This window comes from Plecotus auritus (assembly GCF_963455305.1).
Source record: "Plecotus auritus genome assembly, chromosome: 8".
Lineage (NCBI taxonomy): Eukaryota > Metazoa > Chordata > Mammalia > Chiroptera > Vespertilionidae > Plecotus > Plecotus auritus.
In genome coordinates, this window is record NC_137782.1 from 20584435 (window position 1) to 20607031 (window position 22597).

General features: G+C 47.9%; 1 protein-coding gene across 7 annotated transcripts in view; it reads right to left on the reverse strand.

Moving 5' to 3' along the window:
* FHOD3 (formin homology 2 domain containing 3) overlaps window positions 1–22597 on the reverse strand; it is a 402086-nt gene that overhangs the window by 321606 nt on the left and 57883 nt on the right. For all 7 annotated transcript variants that reach the window (XM_080686376.1, XM_080686375.1, XM_080686374.1 and 4 more), the window contains exon 3: window positions 18655–18719. In XM_080686376.1, coding sequence (XP_080542502.1) covers window positions 18655–18719 — 65 coding nt within the window. The remainder of the gene's footprint in view (window positions 1–18654; window positions 18720–22597) is intronic.

Here is a 22597-nt window from a genome sequence, read left to right on the forward strand (position 1 = left end):
CAAGGGCATATGCCCAGGTTGTGGGCTCGATCCCCAGTGGGGGGCATGCAGGAAGCAGCCGATCAATGATTCTCTCGCATCATTGATGTTTCTATCTCTCTCTCTCCCTCTCCCTTCCTCTCTGAAATCAATAAAAATATATTTTTTTAAAAAAAAGATAAAAAATGCTCATTTTAACAAGGTTGGGGTGTGTTTCAAACCTATAGCCAAAGACATGTTCTATGCCTTTATATAATGGTCTAAATCAGCCAAAACACTGGCTTCCTTCTCCAGACTATCTCCAATGGGCATCCCACACAAAGAGGAACATCTAGGCTGAGGCAGCAGTCTCCATTTGCAGTTAAATACCAGAAGTTCGGTGCTGACTTCAAACGACCAAGGCTAGTAACTAATGCATCCCGGATGCCTGGTAACATCATTTTTTTGTTCCTTATCATTTGTCATGATCCATATTTGTTTGTTTAGCATACTGTTCTGTGCTGTTTCGATGCTGTACACCGCTTCCAATTGTTTTGGAAAGCCAGAAAAGTCTGACAGTCGTCAATTACCATGGAATCAGGGCCAACCACTGCTCTCCCCAACCACCCTTCTCATGGAGACCCTCCCCACCACCAGGACCCCCTCTGGTACCCTGGTGATGGGGCAGTGGGTCGGCTACACCCGCCTCCTCTCCTCCACCCTGACTTCTTGGCTCCTTCCCATCCAAAGCATCCTAAATGCCATTTCCAGAATATTCTTCCTTAAATTCTAGTCCCATCTTGCTTCTCCCCTGCTCAAAATCTGATTTCAATGATTCCCTTATTTTTTACTTAGTGAAGTAAAACTCTCATTGTCTATTTGTAAAGACTGTCCACACAAATGCCTTAATAATAATCCTTATTTGGGCAACCCAATATTTAAATTGATATTATCTTGTGTGAACCTGACAATGAACATATGAAGCAGATAACATCCCTTCCCAGTGGACAGCTCCAAAAACCCAGGTGTTTCTCCGCCTGATCTCTCTCTCTCTCTCTCTCTCTCTCTCTCTCTCTCTCTCTCTCTCTCTCTCTCTCATATCACACACACATACCATTGTTCCTGCCTCGCTATTCTGTCCAGTACAGTACGCTGGGTTCTGTCTGCTGCCAGGTCACTGAGCTCCTACTCAAGCCCATCAATGTGTCTTTTCTCTAGCCACCACTTCAGCCCCTCCTGTTACCGAGGCAAATCCTTCCAGGTTTCCCTCCAACCACTCACTTCCATCACCTTTCCTGAGACCAGTTTATCTGAAACCCCCAAGCCTGTGTCTACAGGCGGATTAGCCCCCTGCCCTCACATACAACACCATCAAAACCTAGATTTTTGCCAAAGAATGGGAGTTAGAAAAAGGTCCAACATACAGCCAGTACATTTTAAAGGGAAGTGTCTGGTCCCACCCAAACACCCCTTTTCTTAAACTTCTTACGCAGCGCGGGCCATCTTCACTCACTCTTGTATTCTTTGGGTCTAACATACCAGGCACAGAACTGGGGCTTCTGATGACTGGCTCCCTGAGCAAATGAGTCACCATTGTCTTTGTGTGGATGAGTCCAATCAGACTCCTCTCCCAACACTCGGCGCGGCTGTGGGGAAGACTGAGGCTCCCTAGTCCCTCTGTGACTCTCTTGGGGGCACCTCCAGAGCCATGGTTCTCACCTGGGGCCGGTTCTGGCCCCCGAGGGACATTGGCAATGTCTGGAGGCATGTTTACTTTCACAGCTGGGGGGGTGGTACTCCCAGCATCTGGTGGGTGGAGGCCAGGGACGCTGCTAAACATCCTCCAATGCACAGGACAACCCACTGTCAATAAGCATCTGGCCCAAATGTCACCACAGCCGAGGTGGGGAAATCCCGCTTGAGAGGGAACAAGGAAGAGAGAGCACCCCGAGGACCCAGACCCCCCCCGCCCCCCCCCCCCCCCGCCCCAAAGAGGTGAGAGAAACACCACAGCATCGGTGGCCAGGTCCAGATCCATCACGAATGCTTTTGCCCTGACATGTAACGATGTGACCCTAAAATAAAGTGGTACCGCCCCTGCCCTGCTGCTGCCCCAGAACCACGTGGCGGGCACGGCAGACACGTGGCACGACCACATCACACACTCCTGGAGCGGCTGCCGGCTCTGCCTACTAATTTTAATCTTTCTCTCGCAAAGGTCAGGAATATTTTCAGACCTCTTAGCACAAGCAGATTATGGGCAGGCTGGATATACACTGCTTCCAGTTGGCAACGCGCTCCATTCGCCAGCACCCAGAGCTGAGTTACAGGCTTAACCTTGTCCCTGTCACTGTCCAAGGGACTTTTTAGTCCATTATCTTAATTGGCAAATGATATGTAAGTACCAGAAGGCTGTGTGCCTGCAATTATATTTAAAAAGAAAGCTTAATCTCTGAAAGAAAACAGTAATTCATTAAAACCGCCCTTCCCATCTGCCACTCCAGCAGCAAAGAGAAAAGCAGCCACTCCATGGTGAAGTACGCATTGGCTGTCAACCAGGGAACAAGGACAAGGCCAGGCGAAGGGGAAGCAGGAGATGCATCCTGCATGGTCGCAGCAAAGCTTTGCCCTTGCTCCCCCAGGGTGGCGGGTGGCGGGTGGCGGGTGGGGTGGGGGTGGAGGCCACAGCAGCTGGAGGGTCAGGGCCTGGGAGGGCAGGGAGCGGCCCTTCCCCTGTCCACTTCAGCATCGGCCACGACCTCTCACCAGCATCTCAGGAAAACTTGAGAGGGTTTTGGGAAGAAAAAGAAGATGACTCCATGGCCTGATATTTCAGCTCAACTCTCACCATATTCCAAACTCTGCTGCCCTCATTGTCCACGTAGATAGAAGACCCATCGTGCACTGTGAATTGTGCTGGGGAAGCCAATAACAGCTGCCCACGGTGCTTCCCATGTGCCGGGCAGGGTTCGAAGCGCCTGGCGGATGAATTCATTTAACCCCAGCACACCTATGATGGCCTCATTTCACAGATGAGAAGAGAGAGGCAGAGAGGAGCACCCTGCGCAGGCGGTGCAGCCTGCTATTGGTTGAGCCAGTGTGAACCAGGTGGACTAGCTGCAAAGTCCACCCTCCTACACGGGGACCAGGTCGCCACAGCGGGGCCAGCACTCGCCTCGCGCACACCAAGGGCTATGACAAACTTGACGTGACAAACCCTTGACGTGCCCCATCTTGTCTGTGGGGGACATGGAGGACCACACGTTATCTTCCCTGGGATCTGGCAGAATATTGGAATCGAGGCCAAAAGTTTGAGTAGGAGCCAACAACTGTAGCACCCCAAAACGAAGTTGTGGGGCCACATGGCCTGTGGGAAGTCACCGGTGGTCCTCCAGCAGAGCAGAAGCTGGAGGGGCAGGAAGCAGTTTGTCATTTCAGCTAGGCCCTCACCCCACCTGTGAGGGGCACACAATGACCAACCACTCCCTTACAAGAGAGTCCCCTGGGCCAGGCTGCCCCAACCTGCTGGGGGCCATCTCCACCGGGCTCCAAAACACTGCCGGGGCCCTCACACCCACCCTTCAGATGCAGAAACTGGGCCAAGCCTGGGCCCTCCCCACCTGTTCCAGGAGCCTTCCCCTTTTAGCTGGGTGCACTTTGTCCCCAGGTGCCAAGTGTCCCTGTGGTCCTCAAGCCCTATTCCACAGAAAGACTGTGAACCTCGGCACGCCGTGGCCTATACCAGCTGACAGAGAGGCGCCCCTCCCAGAAGTGTTGGCACCATCATGGGAAGCCAAGCCTTGTGCTTGTGGAAAATGCCCCAGCCGCAGCACCAGCCCTGATGCGTGACCACGATGCCAGTTCTCGGGCTACCTGCCCCCAGTCCTACCTTCCCAGGGCACAGGTGACCATGTGGTAAGTGTTCCCGGACCATCTTGATGGCGAGAGGAAAGAAAGCTGAGGTGGTGCCACTTCCTGTCCAAGCAGGTGAACGCTTGCTCTTTCCAAGTTGGTTTCATGCATGAGCTGCAAGCTATTATCTACATGGTCCAGCCATTATTTCCCCCCAAAGTTAGCAACCAGTCCTTCCATGAATTCTGTTACATGAAGACTCCAGATCCCAGTGTTAATAGTTGAATGACTTTCGACTTCCCCTCGGAGTGCTCTGCGTGGAGAATCACGTGAGGCATAACAGAGCCACCGTCACTGGTGAATGTGTGTCCCTTCTCACGTCAGTCACTCATACAGGGACTTTTTACATATTTTTAAATAAGTTTTTTTTTTCAATCACAATTGACATTCAATATTATATCCGCTTCAGGCATACAGCATAGTGGTTTGACATTTATATCATTTACAAAGCGATCCCCCCATGACGTCTAGTGAGTACCCACCCGGCACCATCCATAGTTGTTAAAATAGAATTGACAATGTTCCATATTGAGACTTTTCTAAAGCGAGTTTGCTGCAAATGCTCTCATCTCAAAACCACGTCTTGTCCACCCCTTGATACATCAAGCAACAGAGATCGGGGTGTGATGCCCTAAATTGCTTTTGTTACATTGTTCAGTGTTTACTGAAAAGATCAAGGCACAAATGTCTCCCAGAAAATCCGAACAGACAGAGCCGAGCACAGTGGCCGCTGTGCATGTCAGCGCAGGACCCGGCACGGGCACAGGCTCTGCCGCCGCCCCGGAACAGTGAGCAGAGCGGTCACTGGCTGCGCACCCCACAGAGTCACATTTTATTTTAGACTCACTCCCTCTCTTTAACCTCAAATACTCCAGCCTTAAAAAGAACAAAGCTGGGGGCACTTCCAGGTTTAATTTAGCCTGGCACCGCCCGCTGCTCCAAGCTGGATCACTGCAGCGGGAAGAAAGGCAGGAGCAGCTGCGCCATCTCCCTGGGACACGGCTCCCTTTCAGCTCAGCCCTCGAAGCTGCTTGGCCACGCACCCTCATGCCTCCAGGAGGAGGGTGAGAACTAAAGGCCCCACATCCCCAACTCCTGAGCCCCATTTACAGAGAACCTCTGGTGGGGCGTACTGGGGTCTGGGGATAGCACTTGGTCTTTCCCTCCTGAGCTCAGAAGCAATGGGAAAGGCGTTCGGGCAGGCTGAGGGAGCCTTACCCCAACACCGCGCATGAGAGAGCTCGCCTCGCGTCTGCAGTCAGATGGGCCACCTAGCAGGTCAAGGCATGACCAGTGGCCCCACATGGGGGCTGGCTGCCTGCTGAGAGTCCTCAGATTGGACATTCCAAAAAGTGGGAGAGCCTGAACCCCACCTGCTCCCTACCTTCTCCCAAATCCACCCATCTTTCCTTGGAATGAGGAGACGGGGGTGGGGGGATGGGAAAGAGCCACCGTGTCCTCCCGGGAACTGAGGCGAATTCCCTGCTCTCTGGAAATAGGAAGAGTGGGACACAGGTTTGCCTGAGACATGCCCGCACCAGAGGGCAATGGAAAGTCATGCCACATCATCAGAGGGTCCATGTGGACAAAGAGCACATTTTAAAAATAAATGCTCCTGTCTTGAAATATTAATGTTTATTGCATGTAAATGGCTAATTATTTTGTATCTACAGTCTGGTAATAGATTTATTTTGTATAATGTAAAAAATAATAATAATAATAAAGATAGTATGCATTTGATTTCAAATAAATAAATAAATTCTCCTGGATGATCATAGGGATGTAAAGTAGCGCACAGGAAACACAGCCAATACTGTTGTAATAACTATGTCTGGTGTCAGATGGGTACCAGACTTATTGGGGTGATCACCTTGCAAGTTATGTAAATATCCAATCACTATGTTGTACAATTAACATAATATTGTATGTCAACAGTCATTGAAAAATAAAATAAAAATCAATGCTCCAGGGAAGGACAATAACCAGTAATTATGTAAGTTCAATATGAAACAAAGAGGTGAATTCTTCAATTCTTGGGTCTGGAAGTGAGGCGCTCCCAAGGGATAAGGAAGGGGAAAGAGAACCCCTTGCAGGAGCAGGTAGGAAGGGAGGGCTGCCTGCCCCACTGAGCTAGTCCCAAGAATACATTCTGTCCATTTTCTGTTTCTAGCTAAGAAACAACAGACCGAAGGAGTCACTCAGGGGCTCCAGGGTTTGTTTTGTTCTCTCTGCTTAGCTTGGGCCTTACATCTAAGTCCGATTTGAAAATCTGGGTAAAGTCAGAAAGAAATGGGATGCCCCACGATCAGGAAAGAAATGAAGAGTAGAGTTTGCGAGCAAATATCCTTGGAGAAAACACACAGAAAAGATTCCAGAGAAAGCCCAATGAAGTATACTATTCAAGAGGCAAAAGTAATTTTTAAATGTTTATAGAGAATTCTCTGATTTTTAAATAAACTCCCCCAAGTTCAGGTGTGGAAAGTGAGGCTCAGGGCAGTTCTATGATGGACTCCTAGAAACCTCAGCCTCCTTCCTCCTTCCAGGCCCCGTTACACTTCCACCCACCCTTGGCAGTCACACGTGTCACTGGGAAGCAGCAGGACATAGAACTTTCACACGCAACCGGAGAAACACAAGGGGGATGGCACTGGCGACATGCCAGGAGGGGGGCAGTAGCCATTCCGATGGGGTGGGGGCGGGGCGGGGGGGATATGGACATGGGACAGAGTTCAGGGATCCAGTGGACACGGCACACATCTCAACGACAGACCCAGACCTCCGGGGAGAGTTGGCAACCAAGCATGCGGCTTCCAATTAGACTCAAGAGAGAGGACAGAACTGCTTTCTCTTTGTTCTGCATTTACTCACATGCCTATCCGTCCCCTTTCTAGCGCCTAATGCAGGGCTTGCACCCAGTGGGCACATAGCACCCAGTGGGCATGTAGTGCAGGTTGATGAGTTTTTCCTAAGTCAGGCGTGAATCTGGACCTTTCTCACACGACAGTAACACAGAATGGCGGTGGTGTCTCCGAGCCCACCCACAAGACACAGCTGAACCCTGACAGCAGCGGCCACAAAGCTCAGGTTTGTGAAAATCCCACAGGGCCGCCAGATACCAGGCTCTCTACCCAAAGCCTCCTTTCGCCAGTCCTTGCAGCAGCTCATAAGGGGAGTGGGAGGGTCCCCATTTTAGGAAAAGTCAAGACCATGTTCCAGGTCTCTCCAGAATGCGAATCCTCCCATACCCACCATCTTCCCTCAACCAGGACATCCCTGAAGAGGGACCAACACCCTCACCTCCAGGACCCAGCTTTTTAAATGTTTTATTTTTTTGGTTTAGCTTCTAAGCCATTTATTTAATAAAAATTAAGATGTGCCAGATGAAGATTATTTTTTTAAAAAACTGGTATGTTTTGAATATTTCATTTTGGATTCTAGGCGCAACCGCATTTGGAGGTGACATCACAAGTCCTTCCCACAAGGCCCAAGTCAGAGGTCTCTTGCTGTACCCAGGAGTGGGGTGCTGGACTCAGGACCCCACATTTCCCAAGACCCCTGAGCCAGACATCACAGCCTGGAGCCCCCTAAGAGTCCTGACAAAGGCTAGGCCTTGAGTCAGACCCTGGAAATGACTGCATCTCAAACCTTCAGGACAGACAAGGGGAGGCGGGGCTGCCACACTGCCCTCTGAGGATCACCATCCCAATACCCAACACCCCGATACCTGCTGAGGGAACACACCAGCAGTCCGCCCTCCAGAAGCCTGGCCCCAGCTGCCCTGAGCACTCTGGGAGGCCATCTCAATGGACACACCTCTCTTCCTAATTCCACTGAATTCCATCAGAGAACATTTACAGCAGGAATCCCATCAGGGACTCAGCAGCCTGGCCAATTCCTGGCCAGGGCCGCTCTGGGGAGCTGTCCTTTTCAAAGTCCCTAATGGGCTGGTAATTGTTTTATGGCTTTCTAATGAAGTGCAAAGTGCTCCGTGGCACTCTGGATTGCTTCCTGGTGGCCTCGGAGCCAATGCCTGGTGAGGGGACAAGTGCCTGGTCAGTCCATCCTCAACCCCTGGCCCCAGGCCCCATGCCCAGGTGCCCTGAGCTGCCAGCTCAGGGCATGCAGAGGGGGGGGAAGAGAGGCCAATACCTGACATCCTGGAGAAGCTTTGTAAGGTGCCCTGGACCAAACAAATATTTTTTAAATCCTCCAGATACTACACCAGCTGCCAAAATTATTGTTACATGCGTAGTGAAAGTTTACCATTGCCCGTGTGGCTGATGTTGGCAAAACAAGCACCCAGATTGTATCTTTAGGAGTGATTTGAACAGCGTATCTATGTGAGCATTTTGTAAATATCAACCCCTACTGAATATTTTGCCTACTTTTATCATGCTTAAAGCATAATTTTTTTACTTTAAAATTACTGTTCAATGTAACTAGCACTTGGTGTTATGCTGTGGTCTTTACATGCCTCTTCATGCATCTGACTGTCCTGTTTACATCTGGGCACACGTGCTCAGGAGCTTAATTACTCTCCATGTTGGCAGCCCCTTCCCCGAGAACACAATCTTGGAACAATGATGGGGACAATAGCATCCCACCCACTCCCCAAAAGCACTGTCCTACAGAGTATCTTTTTATCGGGCTGTTAGCCCAAGACGCACTGTCTTACCCTCCAACCTCGGGACCAAGATTTATGCTCACACATCCAAAAGGCCCCTGGCCGCCCCAGGTGGGGATAGCAAGTGGTCCCCAAGGCCCCACTCCCATCGCTCTGCCCAACACAGGCACAGGCCACAAACACTCACAGACCCTGCAATTCCAGTCACACAATACCCCGAAGAACCGAGAGCCCTCTCTCCTGGAAACACTCTTGAAAATGACATCCTACCCATATTCTTCTTCCTGAGAAAATACCAAAGACACTCCTTTCTGAAGTAAATGAATTAAACATTCATCAGTGCCAGGACCTTGGAGCAGCTTCCTTTAATCAACAAATAATTTGATGTCTCCTTCTGTGGGTCGGATACCGAGCTGTGCTCAAGAGCCAGATGCTACCTGGCACAGAACGCCAACCTCATAGATCTTCCCAGCAAAGAGCAGAAGGACTCAAGGCCTCCGGCCCAGACCCTTCTGTTCCTTTCGGGCAGCTTCTAAAGCTGGAAGCAACAGTGTGCACTCTCATCCAATGAGAGTCTTCCTTCCAGGGATTTCCCAAGGTGAAGCCTGAAAGGCGAGGCTGTGTCCAGAGGGTCAGGATGGGAGCCCGAAAGAAAGAAGGAAGCCCAGCTCCAGGATGCGAGGGCTGGCTGGGAGGAAGGGCATTTAACTGCAGTACTAAACTCAGGCAGCTCTTAAAGGGTGCCATCCCGTTTTTTCGGCTGACTTGCTTTCCACTAAGACTAAGGCAATCTGTGAACCACATCAGAACTCAGCTGGAAAACCATCCTTGGAAGCCTGGTGAAACTTCACTTAGGAAAAATGTTTCAAAAGACGTATTTCTATGTCTTGGCAGCATCTCTCTGACTAAGGGCTGCATTGGTCTCTGCCATCACTTATCTATAAAAGGGCTGAAAACTATATAAAATGGCCCGAAAGGGGAAGTAGCAGACCAATGCAAAGAGCACTAGTCAAGGATCCAGAACTTCCAGCCTTAGTCCCACCCCCTTCCAGGCACGTGACTTGTAGGAAAATGCCCATCACAGCAGCCTGGCCAATTCCTGCCCCTCCGGTGGCTCAGGAAGGGGGTGAGTGTCCATGAAACTGTAGATGGGAACAGGAAACACTGCAAAGGTGAGCTACTCAGTGACCATGGTCCACATTGCCTTTTTTAAATGGCCAAGGTAAACATTGCGATTTCTTTATTATTTTTTTAGCAGAGTTCCTCTCAAACTAATCTTTTATAGCATCTTACAACTTTTAAAATCTTTGTAGACACATTATCTAATTTTAAGGGTGTTACCAAGTTGATCATTGAGTCTAAAGCGGAGGCTTTTTAAAAGATAAAGAAATGACTGGAGTATTGACTGCAGGCCTAACACCATACCTTGTCCCACCCAAGATGTCCCCCAAATCCTAAAATAGATTCTCTTCCTGCCCACACGGTCACAATCCAGTTACGAGGATGCAGATAAATGCCACCACCTCTCTGTACAATTAACAAGAGAATTTTCCCTTTTTTTCAGTTATGATAACAAGATTGCACTGATGCTAACCTAGTTAATTTTCTCCTTTGCTGTTCTGTTGCTATTACTCTAGCACATAAACTTGAGACTAGAGCCCTTGCAGCAAATTCCCCAGCACCTTTTCCTCTTCGAATTAAATCTGAACTAATATTTCCTATTAGGTATGTTTTGCTGAACTACTAATGCTTTTCAAGTGATTTTTTTCCCCAACTTAAAATATTTCCCATTGGGTATTCGTAACACAACAGAAATCAGAAAAACGCCCGAAGAATCCCCCTCCCCAGGAATCTATTCTGAGTCTCTCAGTAAGACATGAAAAACATATGGGTGCACACCCAATCCTTAAAGAACCTCCATTTAGCCCAGCCAGTGTTGCTCAGTGGTTGAGCACTGACCTATGAACCAGGAGGTCATGGTTTGATTACTGGTCAGGGCACATGCCCAGGTTGTGGGCCAGATCCCCAGTAGGGGGTGTGCAGAGGCAGCCAATCAATGATTCTCTCTCATCATTGATGTTTCATCCCTCTCTCCCTCTCCCTTCCTCTCTGAAATCAATAAAAAATATATATAATTTGTTTAAAAGAATCTCCATTTAGCAAGACATCTGTGAGCCCTCCTCACCACCCTTGCCCCTCCCCGCCCTTCAGCCCCTAGGCCCTCTGCAGGTCAAGATTTCTATCGACAAGACAAAGCATTTTGTTTCCCAACATAAACTGTTTGGTAACAAAAATGAAGTTGTTTCTTCCTGGGGACAGCTATGGCGCAGAGGTCACTGGGGTTAGCATTACGCCCACGAGCAGGTAGGCCTGTGGGGGCAGCACATGTAGAGACTCTGGTAGAAAACTGTTTGAAAGCACAACGGTTCCCTTACTAGGGTTGTATTCTGGGCATAACTGAAGGTCCTGCTGGACAGCAGCTTAGAGTGTAACTGCCAGCACACTCAGAGTGTACTATTAACTAGTCTTGTAGCATCTGCTTCAGGTGTTCCCACCAATAGGACTACATTTTCTACTGTCATTGTGCTGCCAGAATGTCATGTTCCTTGTTAAGGATATAAGTAATGATTGGGCTAGGGCAGTGGTCGGCTCGCGAGCCGTGGTTTGCCGACCACTGGGCTAGGGCAAAGCAAGCACATTGATAACGTTCTAACACATGCTCAAATTCTATGATCTTATGTACCTTAGAGGTGAAAGATAAAGTCCTAACAAGGCAAACAATGAGCAATTTAAATAAGAGTACCAATAGAAATGAAGCTGCTATAAGAGACGTACCTATCTTTCTTTCCTAGGGTTCAGTTCACATCTGTTCCCATTCGTGTTTCCTTTCTTGACACCTCTGAATTCCCAGAGCTGATCTGAGTTTCCAGCTCCATCTGGAAGGTTCTCGTCTAACTATCTTACAGGTATGTGTCTTTATTTCCTTGTCCGGTTTACCTGCATGTCTGTAGATGGTAGGACCATCCTTCAAATTCTCTAGTTTCTCCCCTCACTTTGGTGAGAAATCCTTCCTGACCTGTATACTCTAAGATCATAGCATCTGTGGACGGATATGTGACAGAACGGAATACCCACCAACCCGTGGTTGTTTTAAATCCTTCCCATATCCTTTCTGTCTTCCTTTGGGAGAGGGGGCACACCTATCAATCACTGTTTGATGATAAGGCACCTTAGATGTAGCCACCTACACAGTGGCTGACCTGGCCCAGACCAGCCCCAGTGTGGACATTCTGTGGGTTCTACCTCCTGGGAGCTGAGGCAGGCTAATAGGAAACAGATGGGGGGGGGGGAGGGCGGAGAGAGGGGGCATTTATCTGATTAACCCACAGAGCTTGTTTTTACCTAGAGAACAGAACCCTGGACAAAAAAATAATAATTTTTTAATGGGTCACAGACTTGATGGGGTGTAAAAGGGAGGTGGTTTAAAAAATGCAGGCACCACAAGTCTCCTGCTGCAAAGGGAGTCTCAGGGTTTCAGACCAGCCCACTGCGTGCCAAGGCTGCAGCCGCCACCCAGAGGACTCCTCAGAAGCAGGTGGGGGTGGGAGTTGGGCTCCAGGTTTCTGGAGAACCAGTAGATAGCAACAGGAAATAGGACCGAATGCACATGACACCACTAGGGAGGAGTAGGGCCAGGACACTGTCAGCTTGGCCACTGTGACATCCAGGGACAGGACAGGAGGGAACACCACCCCCACCCCCACCACCCCACCACCCAAGGCTGCGGTGGCAGAGGCAGGACAGGAGCAAAAGCAGCCTCCGGTGGGAATGCGGGAGAGTCAGCAAGAAGCCCAGGTTGAGGCTGCGGTCAGAGAAAGCAGGGCAGGGGCCCGAGAGCAGGAAGAGTGGCTCTGTGGGGTCTCCTAACCAGAGAACAGCCTGTTTCACTCTGTTCCTGCCTTCACACAGTGGACACCCAAGTGAGGGGCTTTCCCTGCAAATATGACAGAGAATGAGCAAGCGGCACCTGTGTGACCCACAGTGCCCGAGGTGCTGGACACCCACGCTAACACTACCCGGGCCTCAGGTGTCTCAGCACCCACGGTGCCAAAGGGCTTCCCACCTACAAACACCACCCAGGCGCTATTGGGCCCAACAGGGTCAAAAAGGCATTTTGCTGTTTTCAGAAGGAAACCTCTAGGTTTTTTTGTTTTGTTTTTTATTGATTTTAGAGAGGGAGGGAGGGAGGGAGGGAGGGAGGGAGGGAGGGAGGGAGGGAGGGAGGGAGGGAGGGAGGGGAGGAGAGGTAAGAGAGGGAGAAAGGGGGAGGGAGAGAGAGAGAGAAACATCAATGTGAGATATATCAATTGGTTGCCTCTTGCACGCACCCTGACTGAAGTGGAACCTGCAACCTGGGTATGTGCCCTGACCAGGAATGGAACTTGTGACCTTCAGATGCACAGGATGAAGCTCCAATCACTGAGCAACACCAGCCAGGGTGGAAACCTCTAGTTTTAATGGACATTCCCAATAGTCAGCCCAGGGGCAATGAGGACCACACTGGAATCCAGTTAATGCTCCAAAGTCTAGTGTCACTCAGCAGCCCCCCAGAGGGGCAAGTGTAGCTGGAAGCTGGAGGGGAGCCTCCCTGCAAAGCCAGGGCTCAGCCACACAAAACCAGCTCACAGAGACACAGAGGAAGAGACACCAAAGGGGGAAGCAGTACTCCACCTCCTCCCCCTCCCGCCCCCCCTCCCCTTCACTGGCTTCAAAATGAAAAGCAAAACCAAGCAGGGATTGGGGAAGAAAGGTGGAGGAGGTCAGGACCACGGACTACAGCTCCACTCCTCACCCTCTGAATGCAGAAGGCCAGGGCGCTCCACACTGAAGCTAGAGGTGGTTCGGACACTGGACAGAATCCGTACCGAGCCCCTGAGCTGTCATCACACCATACAGACCCGCGCCACCTCCATCGCCACCAATGAAAGCCGGCTCCAAGACAGGACCTTTCCCATTAAGACCGCAATGGCCTTGGGGTCCTCCTCAACACTGTGCACATAAGAGTCCCCTCAGTCACTCTTGCACTAGAAAGTTCTTCCTGGAGAACTACCCCACTGTCTGTCATTCACCTCTTTGCTGTACAGTCTAGAACAGTGGTCAGCACACTGCGGCTCACGAGCTGCGGTTTGCCGCTCTGTTGGCTAATGAGTTTGCAGACCACTGGTCTAGAGCAAAGCACACAGCTGTCTATTTAGCCCTTGAGAAGAAAATGCTTTGCAAATGATATATTGATGCCTCATTCTATTCATGTTTCTGCTGGAAATTGATGAACAGCCACCTCCTACATTGTCTTCTTGCCTTTTAAAGTTGTCTTGATCCCTGTGATCTGACTTTGAACGAGCAGTGAGACTAATCTCATTCAGAGATGTGTCACTTCAGCCACCTGGCCAGCTTCTGCCTACTTCATCTCTACCTCCATGGGGGACCTCATCATCTCCTAGTTTGGGGAACATGTCTCTGAAGACCCTTTGTGCCAGGTTATTCCTGGCAACTACTCACATAAATGACACATTGGAGTCTTCGGCCAATTTTTTATCCTTCTGTTTAACCAAGGCCGGATACTTGACAGTGCCAGCCTTCTAGGTGCCGGGCCACCCATCGGCAGGGCCTGTTTTCTCAATGGGAAAACAGGGTCTACTTCAGAAACCCGAGGCACATGAGTTTTAAGCCAAACAAAATGCCTTCACAGTCAGCTAGTAGAGAACATTCAGACATTAACATTAGGATCCTGATGACTTCAAACTTATTTTTTTTAATTCTCGATTCCATTCCTCACCCACAGTTCTACTCCTTTTCTCTCCTTGGTAAGAGTTAGTCATCAGAGCCAGTTGGCCCTCCGAACATTCTTCTGGTGTCTGGAAATAGGATCGCATGCAGGGATCAAAAAATTTATTTTCTCTAGCTAACCTCATAAAATGCAGCCTTCTTGTGCCTATCATAGCTTTTCCTTTTTTTCATATCTGTAACTTCATGCCCATGATCTGACCAGCTAGATTCAGAAGGCAAGTCATGTGCTATTTGCCACAATATATTACCTCGAGTTGTCATACTAAAAATGTGCAAAGAAATAATTACAGTGGAGGATAGAGGTGCAAAAAGCTGTGGGTGGGGGCTCTCTCCGTACCAAAATCTCATTCCAACTTCCTGCCGTATGCCTCAGAACTACTGTGCTGTTAAAGAAGACCTATCTCGCTGCTAACTGTGACCAGCAAAGCAGTGCCCCGTGGCCTTCATTTCTTGAGTTTTGCTCAGTTGCTAACCATGAAGGCTCCACTCTGCTCTCGTCCCAACTGGCATGGAGTTCCAAAGTTAACACTGGAGAATTCCCAGGGCATGTCACCTCCAATCCATCAGCACACAGTCCTGGATTCTACACATTCTTACACTTAATAAAAACAGGAATGAAGGAGAAGAGTGAGGAAAACATTATTTTCAAGGAATTTACTTGATAGCATCTTAAACCCATGAGCCAGAGCTGTCCTGGGTCCTTTGAATCCAACTGTGAGGTGGAAAGGAAGATGGCTGGGGAAGCTGCATGTGGTGGGAAGCCTCAGACAGCAGCCATTGTCCAATGCCTGTAATAAATCAACTATTTATCATATTGTGAAGAAGAAGAAGAACCTCGAAAAGAAACAAGGACTCAGACAACTGATGTGAAAGGTTTTTGTCCGTCCCCCAAGTCATGTGTTCCTTTTTTATTTTGACTGAAGATCGTACCAGGTTTGGGTTCTTTTCATCCCCAAGAAATCTCACCTAATATTGCCATTTGGAAAGGGAACGAATACATCACAATGGAGGCTGGTACTTCATACACATGATGCATACATTCCTGAGGATAATATTTAGTGCTATTATAATAAATCTTTTCCATATCTTGCAAATAATAGGGAAGAGGATTTTTTTATACAAAGGAAAAACTTTGCCTTCTTGGGTATATCAAACCTTCATCTGATACACTCAGACCTAATTAATGGTGAAAACTGACTAAACCAGAAAATTCTTTAAAAATGATACATACTAGCACATACCTTAAAACTTTAGTTGAATTTGCAGCTATAGTGACTGACCATCCTGACTTGCCTGTGATGAGCAGCTGGTCATCCTGTTTATAGCACATAAGGCAGTGGTTCTCAACCTTTCTAATGCCGTGACCCTCTAATACAGTTCCTCATGTAGTGGTGACCCCCAACCATAAAATTATTTTCATTGCTACTTCATAACTGTAATTTTGCTACTGTTATGAATCGTAATGTAAATATCTGTGTTTTCCAGTGGTCTTAGGCAACCCTGCTAGCAGTTCTCAACCTGTGGGTCGTGACCCACAGGTTGAGAACCGCTGCTGTAGAGCCTAAGACCATCGGAAACACAGATATTTACATTACGATTCATTAACAATAGCAAAATTACAGTTATGAAGTAGCAACGAAAATAATTTTATGGTTGGGGGTCACCACTACATGAGGAACTGTATTAGAGGGTCACGGCATTAGAAAGGTTGAGAACCACTGACATAAGGGGACACACTTACATACCCTGTTTTGGACCATGATGTTTCTTTGATGAAGGATCTACTACCTGGAATTCTACATGGACCTTCTTTCATGAACCACTCCAATAACATGGCCTATGATTTTCCATGTCAGCTTCTTTGAAGTCAAGCAAGAATAAAGATACTTGTGAAGACTAGAATCCTACATCTTTTAAAACATGTTTTTATTGATTTTAGAGAGAAAGGAAGGGAGAGGGAAAGATAGAAACATCCATAAGAGTGGAACATCGATTCATTGCCTCTTGCATGATCCCCACTGAGACTCAAGCTCAAAAGCTGGACTTGTGCCCTGACCAGGAATCAAACCAATGACCTCCTGGTGCATGGGACAATGTTCAACCACTGACCCACACCAGCCAGGGCAGAATCCTACTTTTTTTTATTTTTTAAGATTCTTTATTGATTTTTAGAGAGAGAGGAAGGGGAAGAGAGAAAGAAACATAGATGTGAGCAAAACATCAATTGGCTGCTTACTGCACACCCCTTACCAGGGATCAAGCCCACAAGCCGGGCATGTGCCCTGACCGAGAATTGAACCAGTGACCTTCAGTGCACAGGACAATGCCCAACCAACTAAGCCACACTGGCCAGGGCAGAAACCTACATTTTTACAACATTCTGGTACCTTGTGTAGTTGTCACAACCCACTTATGTTGACAGAAAGGCTTTTGCACTAATTTTGATTCTTTTCCAAAATAGTCAATGAACTTTCAAAGCAATGACTTTTTACACTCACATTATAAAATATTTGTGTTACCATTTCATTGAATGACAAAATTCCAATAGCAAGTGCAATTGGCTTAAGAAGGTTTGGAACAAACACACTGACCCCATAAGCACCCAGTTCACCCCCTGGAGCAGAAAGTCCTGAGTGTCCTGGGAGAGAGTGGGCTGGACCGGCTAGAGGTGCTCAGCATGCCACAGGGATAAGATATGGGTTTTACATGCATTTCATAGGACTATGGAATACATCAATTAATGCAGTGAGTCAATAACATGGCAGCAAATTAGAAAACTCCTACACTAAAATATGTCAGCCCATACTACAAAAGCGTGAATTTTCTTCAAGGAGCTAGCTCATTAGGATATTTAACAAGCCCATTTTAGTATAAATCTGCCTTCCACTGCCTTATTATTTCTGGGAAATGCAAATTCATGCTCATGCTCCAAATCCTACTGTTAACCAGTTATATTTCAACCAATATTGAACTTTAAACAATTCAGCACATAAGTGCCTGGATTTGCTCTAGATACTGCATTGGGGGTGAGAGAGAATTTATCCAAAAGAGTTATAGGCCTTTTCTTCAGGTAGACATGATTGATACATGTGAAATAACTGAAAAAGTGTAACCAATTAAATTTAATCAAGTGCACATACATGGGTTGTGGTTGCTCAGTGCTACAGGCAGTTGAGAAGTGAATGGTTAATGTTGGCTGAAGGTCCTACAGGTCTTACTTTACTTCCAACAAGATTACAAACCCTCCTGAGCTTTATGAGTCAGCTGCACAGTTACTCTGGACACAGAGTTAGACAAAGGTTTTCATTCCAGGCACTTGCACCTCCACCATACCTAACACCAACGGAAGGAAACTGACACGGATTTCCCTCCACATCCCGCTGCTCCCTTGCCCCATCCCTGGGTCTCCAGCAGGGATGCAGGAAGGAGAAGGGACCAGAAATGATTCCTCCCACTCCACCCATGCACACCACACTCCAGGTGCAGACTGCGCCTCAACAGGATGACTTACGCTCTCCTAATTAGAGGCCTGAATTAAGACCACAGTGTATATTCAGTAAAAGCGAAATTACTCAGATATGGAGAACTTCTACGCATAAAGTAAAATTAGCTCCTTTTTTTCTTTCTATATTACATACTTACCTCAATGTGGCCCAACGCCAGGAGGAAACCAAGCCAGTTTCAGAAACGCTTTACGTAGAGATTGTCTAGTTTGCATAAATAATTCCTTTCATCGCCATTCAACCCTTGTGTGTTAGTTGGGAAACCAGTGGGTCCAGAAGAAAATCAATGGCTGCAGGAATGGCCCGATGGGGTTCCCGAGTGACCGCAGGCCAGCCATCCTGAGCCACAAGTACGTGCGACACTGTATTGCTCACTATCCACATGTGCCCACCCTGCCCTGACCTGAGGGTTCCCTTTCAATCACCTGACCAGAAACCGCATCTCAGACCTCACTCCCCCACAGGTAACTTCGCAGACCCACCAAGAAGCACATGGCAGGCACTTCACTGGCAGATTCACACTGGCACAGCCCCAGGAAGGCCTTCATCTCTCCCAGCATCAGCAGAAGGAACCTCAGCAGCAATGTCTTACCTCCAGCCCTATTCACTATCCAAACAACAAAGGGAGTCAGGCGGAACAGGGCTGCAGAAACAACTACTAGAAATTACTTCACTAAAAACTTGAACAACCCAATGACAGGAGCTAACCCAAGCAACAGTGACTATTTATTCCCTGGAGTGGCATTTCTCATCACATGTTTAATCACGGAAAGCAGATGGCAAGCATCCCCACCTACACATGTCACTCACCGATACAGGCATGGACCCTCACGGACAGTTGTGTCCTTAGGATGATGCTGTGCTTCTTGCCCCGCCTAATGGAGAGAAAACACACACGGGCATCAGAGGAGTCGACGAGAAGACTAGATGTCATCAATCATCTCGAAGGTTCTGACACATCCACCAGACAGAGGCTCCAGATAAGCGGGGACCCAAACAGAACAAGAATCTCTCCTGAAATAACGTGATGTCACAGGGCTTTCCAGAAAATAATATAATAAAGTTTGACTCTGTTGGATTGACACACGCATTTTATTGCCAAACCCGGTCAACTTGTTCCATCCACAGAGTTTGCGTGTTCTCATGCTTGACCATGTTGGGAAAATTTTCAAATCTGTGCCCATAAAGTGAAATCCCAGGAATGTAACAACACAAATCTGCCTGATCATTCCCATGGCTATTTTTACATTTTTCTGGATATAGGAAAGGGGCACATGCAGTGAGGCAATCAGAAAGAGCTGCTTTGCTGTGTATCAATTCAAGACTACCGGGTTTTTCTCTTTTCCAGGAAGATGGAGTCCACCAAAGAGCTTATAGGCTATTTATTATTGGGAACTCCAATTTACACACCTCACTTCACCTTTGTTTCCTTCTCACTTCATTCCTTATGAGGAAGCAAAGAGCTGGCCCCTCCCCAATTCTGTTCCCACCAGGGCTCATCCCACGTTATGCAAAGGAGGCCTAAAGCACTGAGCAGGTGACAGAGAAGATGATAAATGGGAAGAAACGTGAGTCCTAGCTACCTGAGGGTAGCAAAGGCTTTGAGACTGGAAGAAAGCAGAAGCCAATGGACAGAGGTAAAACGGAGCCAGCCCACCAGCATGGAGCAGGGAAGCGGCTGGGGCTCTCGGTGGCGGAACTGCCCTTCCATCACCCTTCTGGCCTCTCTCATCCCTGCCCATCAGGGCTTCCTTTGTAAAGGAGTCTGGCAGTAATTCCTGGTTTTACGGTTGTGTTGGAGGGGACGGGAACAGACATCTCACCAGGCATACTGTTAATATTGTGATTATGGATTCATCGTAATCAATGAAACAATTCTATTTCTTATGCTTGAGATCAGATCAGAGGGGAAAGCAGGGTGTCAAAAGGTGGTTTTTTTATTCTTTTAAAGGAGAAAGGAAAGCCAGCTGCGTAGTCGGACAAAAGCATGCAGTGGCCTCCCACCCTGCAGCTGCTTGTAGGTAGAGAACCTGCATCCAGTCCCTTCAAATCCCCAGGGTCCCCCCCCCCCCCCGCCTTCCCACTTTGTTCATTTGATTGATTTATATATGCTGTGTGCAAGGCACTAGTCTCAAGGAGCTTACAATGAATCCACTGCCCTTGACCCATCTTCAGAAGATGGATTTGAGATTCCTAGGAGGGCACACTTCTTCAAAACTTTCTTCCTCACACACACACACAAAATAGTTTTCTCTCTCACAATCCTGGTGTCGACACTCTCAGTTCCTGTGACGGTACCAGGAAGAAAGTTTCCGTCAGTGCCCTGCGCTCAATCATTGAACGGCCTTCTTTGTGAACTGCCAGGAAAGGTGTTCTGGGGGGGAGTGGGGAAGCCTCGGTGGGGAGCCTCCCCCAGAGCTGGGAGCAGAGACTGAGGAAGCCCTGAGGGGAACCAGGCCCCAACCAGGAGGAAGAGCAAACCTGGAGCACCGTCAGTCCATAGCCCTGTTATCAGCATTAGGAGTCGATGATGAATACCAGACGACGGGAGGCAGAGCACATGCTTTGGATGCCCTGAGTGGGGAAGCAGGGATGGCCAGGGAAACAGTTCAGAATACCTCAGGTTCTGGAAAGTTCAAAGGGCCCTCACTTTTATCTTCAAACAACTGCAAAGTCACATTTTGAGGAAGCACTTAAGTTTTCCCAGAGAATTCTGCAGTCCCCCAGTGAGAGCGTGGGGCGGTCGCTCTAGGATTCCAGGCGCCTTCATGAAAACCAGGACAGTCTCTGAGGCGGCCCTGGCAGGCCAGCCACTCTGAGGTACCGTCCTTTCTGTGCTTCTGCCTTGACAAACCAGGCAATCGGATGGGTTAAGCCAAACCCTGGTGGAACTTAAGAGACCACAGAACAAAAAAGGCCTATTTTGTAGTAGTTTTCTCTCTTATAATTCCAATTCTGTACCTCCTTCCTTGCCTGCCCTTCTACACAAAACCCTGAGATGGGAGGAATCGCTGTGGAAATTCTTAGAATAGAGCCAAGGTCTATGGAAGCCACCTAAGGGGCTGAGGCGCCAAATCCCAGGAGTTACTGGTAGAGGAGGGAGCCGACCAAGGCGGAGACAAGTGGCGGTGAGCGCAGGCAGGTCCCCAGAAGGTGTCCTTCATCTCCCACTCCTCCCTCACCCACCTCCATTTTCTCCCGTCTTTGATGTGGGTACCATCATTGTGCCCGTTTTACAGACAAGGAAAGTAAAGCCTATAGAAATGACATAACCTCCATAAAGTCAGAGGGCTGGTGGAAATCGAATCAGGCCTGAAGGCAGAGTGTCTGGCTCCAGTCACCAGCCACATCCTGCCTTTTGCTGTACAGCTGCCTCACTATACAACCTTCTCCACATTTTTTTAGTGGTTTAACCTCAATGCTAAAATCTATTAAAGAGGACACACATAAAAATTAAAAAGCAAAAATCTAAGAAAATGTTTCCAACGCAAATTATGAAAATAATATAACAGGACTAGATAAGGTTTTTCCTAAGACTTCAAGGATTACAGGAAGTTTAATGTTTTATTTATATATATCAAATATCAATGTATAAAGGGCACCCATCATAAAATGCCTTTAAATTTGATTAATGCTGAAATACTACTATTAGAGGAAAGTTGATGTTCATGCATTTCCTTTGTACATGGCCATCTCTCACTGCTGTTATTAATTCTAAAAATCCTTGGGCCGATTCTTTTATGGGCATAATCATGTCACCTATTAAAAATAATCACTTTATCTCCAGGCTTTTTGTAGGAAGTATGCCCTTGTCTTCTGTTTCATGGCTAAAACTTTCAAAGGAAAATTAAATAATCGTGGGTAGATTTCCCCCTGCCCCCGGTGGGACAGTATGTCAGTTTGGGTTTGGAAAATAATATTCATAACAGTTTTTAACCTCCATGGAATGCTTATCGCGTGCGGGACAAGAGTCTAAGTACTTTATACAGATATGATCTTCAAAAAATTCCTATAAAATAGGTAACATTTTTTAAATGAGAAAATTGAAGCCCAGAAGGGTTAAGCAACATAGCTGAAGTCACACAGCTAGCAAGTGACAGAGCTCAGATTCAACCCAGGCAGTGCAACCCAGAGCCTGTGCTCCCATCACCTCCCTGATGGGTGTTCCTTCATCCGCTCCCTCATTCACTCTATATGAGATGCACGATGCACGCTCTGCCTCAAGGCAACAGCAACCTGGAGATCCTGCCTGACCTGCAGGTTTTGGACTCAAGACTACAACATCAGATCTTACCTGAATTTCCACCCCACTGGCCCACTCTACAGATTTCAGACTTGCCAGTCGCCACAACGGAGTGAGCCAATTACTTCAAGTAAATCTCTCTAGATATACTCGGTAGACCAAATGGATTATATTAGAAAGATTAGACTAGATGGATGAATAGATAGATAGCTTGTTGGTTCTATATCTCTAGAGAACCTTAATACAAACTTTGGTATCGGCTTCATGGAGCTTCCATGTTCCAAAAATCAGTGGATTCAGCATAAACACTTGAGTGATCCTTTCCTCCCTGATATTGACATGCTGTATCCGTTTCATAGCTGCCCCTCCTTCTGAATCCGCCTGCTTGCAGCAGGGTGACCCTGAGGCAGAAGCAATTTAATTTGACCTGAAACTCCCCAGGGAGACTCAGATTCCATTCCTATCAGCACAGCCACTGCCAGGGAAACATCACCACTTTGGAGATCAGCC